The following is a 12,057-nucleotide window of genomic DNA, read 5'->3' as shown; positions in this document are numbered from 1 at the left end:
CCTCCACCTCCTCCACCTCCACCTCCACCATCTCCACCACCTCCACCACCTCCACCATCACCACCAACTGCATCAAAAACCAAACAAACAAAAGAACCAAGCTGGGTATGGTGGTGCAATTTCAGCACTCATGTTGAGACAGGAGGGTCATCATGAGTTCAAGGCCAGCCTAGGCTACATTGTAAGGCTGGTCTGGACTACAAAAAAGCTGGTCTGTCTCAAAAAACAAAAGGAAAACTAAGCAGCCGAATCCTTCCTCAGTCAGCCTACCACCTCCATTCCTTGCTAATGTCCTGTGTCCTGTGTCCTGTGTCCTGTGTCCTTCTATCTGACCCAGCACCATCTGGGCAGGAACTTCTCTGCTTTAGCCGCTGCTTCTCCAGCGAGCTGCTGTGCGTGCTGCTCCTGCAATGATGGTGGACACGGATGGGCCTACAGGAGGGAGGGTAGTCAAGCAGGTGCTAAAGATCCGGCCTGGCCCCTCCCCCCAGGGCTAACTGGTCTGAGCGTGGTCTGGGAGCCTGGCAGGGCATTTCCTCCCTGTCCTCTCCTTGCTGCACTACAAGAGTGAAGGCATAGGACTCACAAGCGTTGGAGCCTGGGTCTGCTGGCAGAGGTAGAAAGAAACCTGACTGGTCAGTGGGGCTGCCTGGTGCCCTTGAGCTCAGCCTCTCCATCCAGGTCCACCCCAGCTGCTGACTTGCACTTCCTTCTGGCAACAGGTTTTCCGGAGCGGTGAGGGCATGGGCATCCGCCTGGACAACGCCTCTGCATTCCAGGGGGCTGTCATATCGCCCCACTATGACTCTCTGCTCGTCAAAGTCATTGCCCACGGCAAAGACCACCCCACAGCTGCCACCAAGATGAGCAGAGCCCTGGCTGAGTTCCGTGTCCGAGGCGTAAAGGTGAGAGGTTGCGCCTTCCCCGCGGCCTTTGCCCACAGTGGGCCCTCTTGGTTAAGTGTTACCGAGGGGCAGCTGTGGTGTCTGCCTTGTTCTTGCTTTACTTTTATTGAGGTGGCTGTCAGTTTCAGTAGCACAGTAATCTCTCCTGGCTGGACTCAGGCTGCTGGTGCCAGGGCCCTGCTGGGTCTCTGTCTAAGTATGGATCCCAGGGTGAGAGCTCTAGCCCTGACAAATAAGCTCAGACCCTCTGCCAGCTCCCAGCTCTCCTGGCTTCCTGGCATCTAGAGTGGCAGGTGCTTCAGAGTAGCCAAGAAACATATGCTGAGGACCAGGGCTCTGGCCACAGTGGTTGGGCCTCTGTAAGGTAACAAGAGCCTCATGGTGCCTAGTGCTTCCTTGTTGGGCTACTTTTGTAACTAGTTTCTGCAGCTACGGAGAAATTCAGAGCCAAGAAATGCTGTTCTGTCCTTTGAAGCCAGCACTTGTATCCTACCTGGCATACTTAGGTATAGACTTAGGCCCGCAGCCCCTGTTGAGTTCTTCCCTCCTCTTCCAGAGGCTCCCATGGGGTGCTCTGGCTATATGGGCAGTGCTGGGTGCTGACCTCTTCCAGTCCTTTATTTTTGCTAAAGCTTAGCTGCTCATGGGCCCACTGTGCCAGTGCTGTCCCCAGTGGCCACAGTCATCTTCCTGTCTGTTCACAGGTTCTGTCAGTGACTATAGTGGGCTCAAAGACTTTTTGGAAAAGCTGGTGGGAGGAAGGTTTTGAGCCTGTACTGTGGGGCAGGGCAGAGAAACCTGTTTCCCATAGCCCATATCGGGAAAGATGTTGGGTTCCTAGATGTTAGGGTCTTCCTTCTGCTATCTGGAGCTCACAGGCTCTGTTGGGGCCCATGCCTTGCCTTGGGGTCAGAGGTATGCTGTAAAATCAACTCCCCACATCCTAGATTCACTGCCTTATGCTCTGGGACCTGGCTTTCCTCTGGCTGACCAGGGATGGGAGGGGTAGTGGGGTACACACTGTGCTGTCCCCTGGTTTGAGGTTATGCCAATACTGATTATTTTTCCACCCTTAGTGCCAGGTACCCTGAGCCATACAACCTTACACACCTGTCCTATATCACAGTGAGTTCAAGATCCCAGCATCCTCTTCCATTCGTGAGAACAGGGACAGTAGGGTTCATGACTACAGAAACAGCAACAGGATTTGGGGCCTGTGTCTGTTCCCTTCCTGGGCACATCCTACTCTGTGTCTGCTCCCTCCCAACTATTGCTTATTCCCTCAAACTTTCCTCTAGGTAACACACAGCTTTGTTATGGTGCCAGGAGGCTGGGTGAGTGTGAGCTTGGCTGCAGTTGTGGGCACAGTAGAATGCTGCCCAAGCTGCTTGGCTGCCAGTATCTATTTCTGCACTTTCAGTAAGCAACTGGGTGCCCATGCAGGACTCATCTTCGCACTGTGGGTCCACAGGTGTGTTCAGCTCATTATCAGGAGGCTGTGGGGTCCAGCCAGACAGCAGAGCAGCACAGGCTGTGTATTCACCTCATCAGCTGGCTGAAGTCAGCTTTCCCAGAAAGCCCAACATAGAGCTGCACAATCTTAGAAGAGCATCTTACTCAGGCCCCTGAAAGCACAGGACCTTCCAGAGGCTCCTAGATTGATGCCTGCCTTCTGACAGGGCCAGCAGACACCAGACCCCAACTCTTGACTGCTACCCTAGGCTTCCCATGGACTAGCTGGGAGTCTTGGGCTGTGAGAACCACCTCTGCTGGGCCTGGCAGCTTTAGCCTTGACACCTGCACTCATCTGGGTACCCCCAACAGCCTCCCTTCCTCCCTACCAGGGACCAACAGGACGAGACCAAAGATCAACACTGAAGTGTCCCCAACAATTTTATTATAAATAGAAACAAGACTCCCTCTTGGTGGCTGCAGCCCCTGCCTTGGTGGCTCTGAGCACCTGTTGGTGGGACCTGTCCCTTTAGTCTGGAGGCCAAAACCAAGGAGAGGGTTTGCTGTCCCACCAAGTACATGGGGGCCTGAGGTACTGAGGATAAAAAGCAGAGTAGGACCCAGGGCCGTGCTGCCCACCCAGGCTGGGTGCTGCCACCTGGGCCCAACAGTGGCACTGCTCCTTCCTCAGGGCACAAGAGAGGCTGCCCTTTCTGTCACACCACACTCTCCTCCAGCCGCTCTGCACTGCCCCCCATACCCCGACACCCAGCTCCCAGCAGCCCCCCATGTACAGAGTGGCTCCGCCGGGCCCAGGCTCCTCCCAGGCGCCTGGCATACCCATAGCATCCACCGGTGTCTCCTAGGTCCAGAGAGCAGCTGCGCTGGGGACGGGGTGGAGGGCTCCGTGGTGGGTGGCTCTTGGGCATGGGGCTGGTGCCACCATTGGTCTGGGATTGGACATGGCTGAGTTTGAGTGGGAGGCGGCCATTCCCAGCTCCCCGGCCCCGAACCAGCAAGGCCACAGTGAAGACCAGTAAGGCAGCCACTAGGACGCCCCCCACTGCCACAGTCAGGGTCCCGCCCAGCACATGGGCCTGTAGGGCATGGCACAGGGGGGTGGCTGGTAGCGTAGAGAAGTGGGCACAGCCCAGCAGTTTAGTGGCTGTGAGGTCGGAGGGCCCAGCAGCAGGTGACAGGGCCAGCAGGCAGAGGTCGTAGTCAGCACCGGGAACCAGGTGCTTCAGCAGGAAGTGGTGGCTGGAGGCTGGTACAATCCTGCAGGCAAGGGCAGGTGGTCAGAGCCCCAGGGTGGGGTACAGCCCCCATTCCCATCTTTCTGATTTGCCCTGAACAGCCCCTCAGGCCTGTAAGGCCCTGTCAACACACACAGGCCTGTGTTCCCTCAGGAAAGCAAAAACAACGACAGGCATCCACACGCAGAATAGTGCTAGGGCAGAGATGGACATGTGCTGACACAGGCCTCAGGTATCAGGAGTTGGGGGTGGGGAATGGAACCAAGCAGAGGCAAAAAATACCCAGGGGTGGGGGTCAGGAGCTTTAGCAGACACCCAAGCTGCTATGACTGATGGTCAGGAAGGCTGGCACATACAGCCTCACCTGAAGACCCCTTATAAAAGCAGCTGCGTTCCTCTGCCCCAGCCATGCTCCAAGAGTTTAGAAGTAGAGGAGCAGGCACAGGTCTGGGGGGGAACAGGCAGAACTTGGGGATACAGGGTCAGCAGGAAGGGAGGCGCAGTGAACAAAGCAGGCTGAAGGGTGTGTGCAAGGCCCATCCTCACCGGTAGATGAGGGTCTCATCCTCGCTGCTGTTGTACTGGATTTGGAACATCCACACTGGGTCAGCTGGCCGCCCTGGGCCCCAGCTCACCAGGCCGGAGGTGGCAGTCACCTCTGTCACTTGCACAGCTGGTTCAGATTCTAAAGTTCCCTCGCCTTCGGCAGCAGTTCTAGCAGAAGCGGCAATGTCCGAGGGTCCAGGACGGCCCCCCTCAGCACTGGTGTTCCCACCATGGGGCAAAGCCAGTACCCGGAGCTCCACTCGGGCTGTGGCCTCACCAGCAGGGTTGGTGGCAATGCAGGTATAGGCTCCTGCATCTCCAGCACCTGTCACCCCAATCTCTAGGGTTCCATTGGGGAAAGCCCAGGCTCGAGAAGAATTGCCAACCAGCCTGTCATCAGGGCCAACCCAGTGCATGGTGGGTACAGGGTCACCAAGGGCCCTGCAGCGTAGAGTGGCCCGCTGGCCCTCTAGCACCCATAGGCGCTGTGTGTGTCGGGCAATCAGCGGAGGCTCACAGGAGAACTCTCCCTCAGGCACCGCCCAGAAGTAGCGGCCAGCCAGGGTTGGTGGAGAAGCGCAGGTTTCCAGGTCATCAGGCCGGGCCAGCCGCCGCAGCCACAGCAGCTCACAGTTGCAGTGCAGTGGGTTTCCGCTGAAACTCAGCACCAGCGGGGAAGGCGAGGCCTCCGCATCCCGACCTCGGGAGAAGAGTGGATCGGGTGCCAGGGTGGCCAGGCGGTTGGAGGTGAGGTCAAGGCGGGAGAGCTGGCTAAGCTGGGCAAAGACACCTGGGGGCAGTGCATCGATGAGGTTATGGTCCAGGTTAAGGGTATGCAGGGCAGGCATGGAGCCGATGCCGGCCCAGGGAACCTGCCGGAGATTGTTATAGGACACATCTAGGTCCTCGAGACTGTCAAGGAAGTCATCGAAGGCCCCAGGAGCGATTCGGCCCAGCTGATTGCCACTAAGAATGAGATGCTGGAGGTTGACAGGCCCCCGTAGGCTGCTGCTGCCCAGCTCCACCAGCCTGTTGCCATCCAGGTGCAAGGAGCGCAGGCTCTCCAAGTCCCCAAAGGAGCGAGCCCCAATGCGGGTGATGGCATTTCGAGACAATGTTAGGTCCACCAGCCCTGTCATGTTGCGGAAGTCAGGTGGTCCCAGGGCCTGGATGAAGTTGTCAGCCAGGCGCAGTTCAACTGTGCGCCTGTCCACGTTGGGTGGCACAAACAGCAGGCCTCGGTGGGCACAAAGGGTGCTGAGCGACTCCGACAGGTTCTGGCACACACAGGGTAGCGGGCAGGCAGCGGCTCCACTGGCCAGCAGCAGCAATAGGAGCGGTGGGGCCATGGTGAGTGCCCTGTGGGAAAGGGCCGCAGCCCCAGGCACAGGTGGGGCTAGGGCAAGTGCCCACTTGTGCCCAGGGCACAGTCCCAGGAACCAGTTTCCAGAGTCTGAAACTGGGGAAGGTTTGGCTACGAGGCTCACGGAGGACCCCAGGGAGAAAAGATGGCTGGGGCTGCAGACTAAGGCCCCCCTAGAGTAAAGGTCACATTTCCCAAGCAGTTGAAGGGAGTCCAGGTACTGGGAACAAGGTGAGGCATGAGGCAGGAAGTGGAGAAGGGCCAAGACCAGGGAGGGTCCGGGGAACTTCCTTCTGGCATCCTCTGGAATGGCCAGCCCCCTCCCCCCTCCGTGCCTTCCCCTTCGTGGCTGAGGATGGCGTCCCCCAAATTCCTGGCGTGGACTGTGGCTCCTCCCCGGGCGGGCCTCCCTCTGAGCCCTGTTGGGGCGGGGGAGGGGGGCTCACCTGGTGTCCGTCGCTCAGGGGGCGCGGGCTGGCCTCCCCGCGGACCCAGCCGGCCCCTGCCGACTCCAGGCCGCTGTCTCGCGGGGGCGAGGCCCGGCCCGCCAGCCGCGCGCCCTCCGGCCCATGGCGCTCGGGCCCTCGGCCCCGGCTCTCTCGGCTCCCGGCACCTTTTCTCCGCGCCGTTCGCGGTGGCGGCGGCGACAGGCAGGCGAGTGCGCGCTGGCGGACACGCGCCCCGCGAACACGCACGTGGAGGGTGGACCGGGAGGGGCACAGGGATCCACCCGGGCCCCAGCCTGGCTCCGGAGGTCACGGGGACACGCGGCCACTGCAGCGCCCACGGGTGGCGCCCAGTCACGCCCGAGGCCCGGCCAAGTCCTCCGCGCTGCCCCACGGCGCTGCCGCAGCGCACTCACCCTGGCACGGGTGTGCGCGCCCTCGGCCACCCTGGCGCCCAAGCATCCTGCAACCGCTCAGGCGGGCGCCGCGGCTCTGCAGACAACCAGACAAAGCGCCAGCTCCTAGGCCCCTTTACCATCTCCCAGAGACGGGTCTTTGTCACATGTCTCTGGGCACCCTCCCCAACACGCCCACATATGCCCACACACCCACACGTCCCCGCACCCACGGGCAGGGCCGGGTGCAAACCCGCACTGTTACTGGGACCCCCACGTTCGCAGACACACACTGAAGGTCACAACCGTTCTGCATCACCGCGTCACGTGAAGAATCCCCCACAGGCCGGAACCCTGGGGGGGAGCTGGGGTGGCGCCCCCAACAGGGCTTCTGCGGGTGGGGCCTGAGGGCTTGGCCACGAGACTGGCGTCGTGCCCCGCCCCACCGCGCCCCTCCCTTTTCTTCTTGGTCTCCCTCCCGCCCTGCCCAGCGCTCCCCAGCCAACCGGCCTCCGCCTCCGGCTGGATTGGTCTGTGCTGCACGGTTTCCCAGCAGGCTGGCTGTGGCACGCTGTTTGAAGCTGTGCGTCAGTGGTCCTCTCCGTGTCATAGCTCCGCCTCCCCTCTTCTAGAGCGGCCTCCTCCTAGGGAGTGTGGTCCGAACGGTCTAAAATGTGAAGTGGGCTCAGAACCAAGTTGGGTATCTTGTTCATCTCCCAGGAGTGGTTCACTTAGTTGGGATGGGAAGTTATCACCTCCTGCGGGGCATCTTCTCATCCCAGGCTACCTGGACCTCTTCTTCCTATTCCCTTCCCTCCATACCTGAATCTAAGGAGTGAGTTGGTGGCAGGAACTGGGGGAGAAAGAGATTGGATTCAGGTCCTGCCTGGTACAGCTGCACAGTCTTGAACAAGTTACTTAACTACAGAAACGGTTTTCTCATGGAGATCTAGGACTGTTAATTGCCTGTACTATTCACAGGAATAGTACCTAAGGAAACCCTGCAGCTCGAGGGGCTTAAGTCCTTGCAGCTGGAAGCCACTGCTTGGCTTGTTGCTGGGACACCCCAGATGTTACAAAAATAATTTAGATCTTTAGCCCAGTCATCTGTGATATGAGGTGGTGCCAGATACTTCTTTTTCTTCCCCTAAAGAGTTCCCATTCACTCCAAATATACACGTATTCTTGTCTCTGCCATGTGTTACTCTGTTGTGGGAGCCAGGTGGGTCCTGGCCCTGTTTCTACCACTAACTATGGAGCTTTCCAGTAGAGGCAATGTTGGTAGGTCCAGTAGTAGCAAAGGGAAGGAGTCTACGTGGTGGTTGGGCTTTGAGGATCCTTCTCACCCTTATGCAGCCCCGGGTTCCTCAGATGGTCTAACATGCTTTGGTCCCTTTTGGGGGAGGGCGCATGGGCAAGTTTCCAGGAGACAAACAGATGCAAGGCTGCGAGGCACCGATAGCTGGGCCTGCTTTGTAATCATTAATGACTCCCTGTCACAAGCTGGTGGGCAAGGCTCCACTCTTGTCCAATCTGTTGGGCAAGGGTGACTGTGTTGAGGCAGCTTGGGGAAAATGTGGAGTGAGCTGAAGAGAGAGTCCAGGTTTGTAATGGGACAGGGGTCCAGTATGCCCAGTCACACAGGAAAAGATGGATAGGCAGGGTAGAGGGCAAGGTATCCATCTACCAGATAGGCTGGGAGCAGGACGCAGGGCTTGATGAGCTCCACGGGGAGTGCAGATATCCTGGAGATGGTGCCACTTGAGAGACTGTCACAGGAGTAGCAGGTCCAGATCAGGGTGTCCTAAGGAGAGTAGCATGTGAGCAGTGGAAGGGTAGGAGAGGAAAAAAATGAGGTCAGGGAAGAGTGTCTAGGTGGGAGCTGCTACCAAGAGGATGGGAGGATGCCATGGAATGAGCAGGAGGTGGTCTCAGGAAAATGAGTTCAAGAAGCATGGCTGGTGGGGTTAGAGGGTAGTGTGTGTGCTGCTACAGGAGCTAGGTTCTAGGCTATGGGAGGTGTTAGATCTTACCGTGGACGCAATCAAGAGAGGATGGCACTGGCATATGTTCTGGGGTGAGCAAAGATGGAGGATGAGCATCTAGCCCCTGGTAACTTCAGGGGTTGCCAGGATGCTGGTGAGATGGGGAAGCTGCAGTGCTCCAGAGGAGTGCCTGTAATCTCTGTTCCCTCCCTTAGCTGCATAGTGACCCCCTGCCTCTGTCTTGCAGACCAACATCCCCTTCCTGCAGAATGTGCTCAACAACCAGCAGTTCCTAGCGGGCACCGTGGACACCCAGTTCATCGACGAGAACCCTGAGCTGTTCCAGCTTCGGCCTGCACAGAACCGGGCCCAGAAGTTGCTACATTACCTCGGTCTGCCTGCGCTGCCTTTCTCTTCCCTCCCAACTTTTTCTTGTCTCCCACCGTGTACCCCTGCCCTTGTTAAGGTCCTGTGTCCTCCTTTCTGTCCTCACGCCCCTTAATAGGTTTCCACTGCCTGGACCCAAAAGGCCCAGGTGTCCCGGAGAAAGTCCCCATCCCAGAACGTCCCACTCACATTGCTGCCCTTGACTCTTCCTCCGACCAGCCTGTCCTGACCCAGTGCCCACTTTCTCTCCAGGACATGTCATGGTAAATGGCCCTACCACTCCAATCCCTGTCAAGGTCAGTCCCAGCCCTGTGGACCCTGCTGTCCCTGTGGTGCCCATAGGTAGGTTGAGATCCATTTTTAACAACTCAAAGTGATAGCGGGAGGTTGCTACCTGTAGGACAGGCATTTGTGTTCTTGTCTACTCTAGGCCCACCCCCAGCTGGTTTCAGAGACATCCTTCTGCGAGAGGGGCCAGAGGGCTTTGCCCGAGCTGTGCGGAATCACCAGGGGCTGCTGCTGATGGACACAACCTTCCGGGATGCCCACCAGTCACTACTGGCCACTAGAGTGCGCACACATGATCTTAAAAAGATTGCGCCCTATGTTGCCCACAACTTCAACAAGCTCTTCAGCATGGAGAACTGGGGAGGAGCCACATTTGATGTTGCCATGCGCTTCTTGTATGAGTGCCCCTGGCGGCGGCTCCAGGAGCTCCGGGAACTTATCCCCAACATCCCATTCCAGATGCTATTGAGGGGGGCCAATGCTGTGGGCTACACCAACTACCCTGACAATGTGGTCTTCAAGTAAGCCTGGGTCTGCTGGGACCACACAGCAGTGGGCTCCATAGAGTCCTTTACTATATCCTATGGGGACCAAACAGAATTTCAGAGGCAGAGCAGTTAGGGTTTCTGGATCTTGTGGCAGCAAACACTAAGGAAGAAGACTTGTCCCAGGAATCACAGCATGGAGCTGGGGTTGGAACTGGGCCTGAGGGCTCAGCTCAGTGTTCTTCTCCTGAGCTACCATTCCTTGCTAAGAATCTTCCCACCTCCAGGCTCAGTCAGGCAGGATGGCTCTGCCAGTGCCAGTCACTTGGCCCAGGCTGCCCTGGAAAAGGCCTTGTTCACAGTTTGAAATACCCAGTCCCCTGCCAGGCCAGACTTCATTCCCTAGGGGCCAGGACCTAGAGAAGGAAGTACAGGGAGTCAGGAAGAATTCACCGATTTCTCACCTGCCAGGTTCTGTGAGGTGGCCAAAGAGAACGGTATGGACGTCTTCCGAATCTTCGACTCCCTCAACTACTTGCCAAACATGCTGCTGGGCATGGAAGCGGCAGGCAGTGCTGGGGGTGTGGTGGAGGCCGCCATCTCATACACGGGTGATGTGGCTGACCCCAGCCGAACTAAATACTCACTGGAGTACTACATGGGCCTAGCTGAAGAACTGGTGCGAGCTGGCACTCACATCCTGTGCATTAAGGTGCGGGGACCTTTTGCCCATCAACTCCTCTGACCCGCCCACGATACCCACCATGGCTGCAATACAGGAACACCTCAGGTCCCTCCTTACCACACAGTTCCTTCTCTTCACTGTTTCAGGACATGGCAGGCCTGCTGAAGCCTGCAGCCTGCACCATGCTGGTCAGCTCCCTCCGGGACCGATTCCCCGACCTACCACTGCATATCCATACTCATGATACATCAGGGGCAGGTGTGGCAGCCATGTTGGCCTGTGCACAAGCTGGGGCTGATGTTGTGGATGTGGCAGTAGACTCCATGTCTGGGATGACCTCACAGCCCAGCATGGGGGCCCTGGTGGCCTGTACCAAAGGGACTCCTCTGGACACAGGTAGGATAGAGTAACAACCCATGGCCATGCCCCTTTCAAAGTCATGAATAATCCCAGCAGAGCCTGGAATTCAGATGCCTCACACTGGCCTGGCCACCGCCTCCTCCCACCCAAGTTTGAGATCTGGGCTAAATCTGAGTTCTGGAAAGTATCCCTGGGAGTACTGGCACATTGCCAGGCTCCCCTGACTCCAGCCTCCCCGCAGAGGTCCCCCTGGAGCGTGTGTTTGACTACAGTGAGTACTGGGAAGGGGCTCGAGGGCTGTACGCAGCCTTTGATTGCACAGCTACCATGAAGTCTGGCAACTCAGATGTGTATGAGAACGAGATCCCAGGAGGCCAGTACACCAACCTACACTTCCAGGCCCACAGCATGGGGCTTGGCTCCAAGTTCAAGGAAGTCAAGAAGGCCTATGTGGAGGCTAACCAGATGCTGGGGGACCTCATTAAGGTGAGCAAGGCCCCATATCTAACGGCCCTGCACCCTATACTCCTGCCTCTGGGCATAGCATCCTTATTACCAGACATCTTTTCTCTTCAGGTAACACCATCCTCCAAGATTGTGGGGGACCTGGCCCAGTTTATGGTGCAGAACGGATTGAGCCGGGCAGAGGCAGAAGCTCAGGCAGAAGAGCTGTCATTCCCCCGCTCTGTGGTGGAGTTCCTTCAGGGCTACATTGGCATTCCCCATGGGGGTTTCCCTGAGCCCTTTCGCTCTAAGGTAGGAAAGGTACATCATGATGACTCAGGGACTGAGTACAAGAAGCTGGCCTGACCCTCTGCTTGCTCCTCAGGTGCTAAAGGACCTGCCAAGAATAGAGGGGCGGCCTGGAGCCTCCCTCCCTCCCCTGAACCTGAAGGAGCTGGAGAAGGACCTGATTGATAGGCATGGGGAAGAGGTGACCCCAGAGGATGTTCTCTCTGCAGCCATGTACCCTGATGTCTTTGCTCAATTCAAAGACTTCACAGCTACCTTTGGCCCCCTGGATAGCCTTAATACTCGCCTCTTTCTTCAAGGACCCAAAATTGCAGAGGAGTTTGAGGTCAGTGGTTCTTGTGTTTGTCTACATTCAGCCCCATGGCCTACAGCAGCCCTGCCATACAGCCCCAAACGCTATTCACAGGCTTGTGAGCTTAGAGTAGGAATGGTCCTATGTGACCAGAGGCTGGGCTTTCTTCACATGAGAGAAGTGGGATCCAGGGCCTGCGGTCATGACTTCCTCCCCAGCTGTCTCCTGTCTTCTCTCTAGGTTGAGCTAGAACGGGGCAAGACCTTGCACATCAAAGCCTTGGCTGTAAGCGACCTGAACCGTGCTGGCCAGAGGCAGGTGTTCTTTGAACTCAATGGGCAGCTTCGATCCATTCTGGTTAAAGACACTCAGGCCATGAAGGTACAGTGCCACCAGAGCAGTCGGGTGGTAAGGATGGGCCTGATCTGTTGTCTTATGTCATCTCTGTCCTGTCTGCAG

General features: G+C 57.6%; 2 protein-coding genes across 7 annotated transcripts in view; one reads left to right on the top strand and one right to left on the bottom strand.

Annotated features, from left to right (window-relative positions):
- Pc (pyruvate carboxylase) overlaps positions 1–12,057 on the top strand; it is a 107,819-nt gene that overhangs the window by 94,973 nt on the left and 789 nt on the right. For all 6 annotated transcript variants that reach the window (XM_028771224.1, XM_028771223.1, XM_028771222.1 and 3 more), the window contains 10 exons: positions 723–905; positions 8,596–8,740; positions 8,988–9,077; positions 9,166–9,544; positions 9,980–10,220; positions 10,340–10,589; positions 10,795–11,039; positions 11,130–11,309; positions 11,383–11,631; positions 11,839–11,979. In XM_028771224.1, the coding sequence (XP_028627057.1) occupies positions 723–905; positions 8,596–8,740; positions 8,988–9,077; positions 9,166–9,544; positions 9,980–10,220; positions 10,340–10,589; positions 10,795–11,039; positions 11,130–11,309; positions 11,383–11,631; positions 11,839–11,979 (2,103 nt within the window). The remainder of the gene's footprint in view (positions 1–722; positions 906–8,595; positions 8,741–8,987; positions 9,078–9,165; positions 9,545–9,979; positions 10,221–10,339; positions 10,590–10,794; positions 11,040–11,129; positions 11,310–11,382; positions 11,632–11,838; positions 11,980–12,057) is intronic.
- Positions 2,781–6,671, bottom strand: Lrfn4 (leucine rich repeat and fibronectin type III domain containing 4). Its single transcript, XM_028771229.1, has 3 exons — positions 5,969–6,671; positions 4,160–5,518; positions 2,781–3,635 (listed from the first exon to the last, which is right to left on the bottom strand). The coding sequence occupies exons 2-3, from the start codon at positions 5,506–5,508 to the stop codon at positions 3,074–3,076; spliced, it is 1,911 nt and encodes a 636-aa protein (XP_028627062.1). The 5' UTR covers positions 5,509–5,518; positions 5,969–6,671; the 3' UTR covers positions 2,781–3,073.

This window comes from Grammomys surdaster, unplaced genomic scaffold (assembly GCF_004785775.1).
Source record: "Grammomys surdaster isolate TR1022 unplaced genomic scaffold, NIH_TR_1.0 205, whole genome shotgun sequence".
Taxonomy (NCBI): Eukaryota; Metazoa; Chordata; class Mammalia; order Rodentia; family Muridae; genus Grammomys; species Grammomys surdaster.
This window is presented reverse-complemented; position numbering and strand designations above follow the sequence as displayed.

Coding starts and splice junctions, on each gene's coding strand:
- Lrfn4 (XM_028771229.1), bottom strand. CDS start 5,508: ATGGCCCCACCGCTCCTATTGCTGCTGCTGGCCAGTGGAGCCGCTGCC. Junction 3,636..4,159: donor GATGAGACCCTCATCTACCG/GTGAGGATGGGC, acceptor CCTTGCCTGCAG/GATTGTACCAGCCTCCAGCC.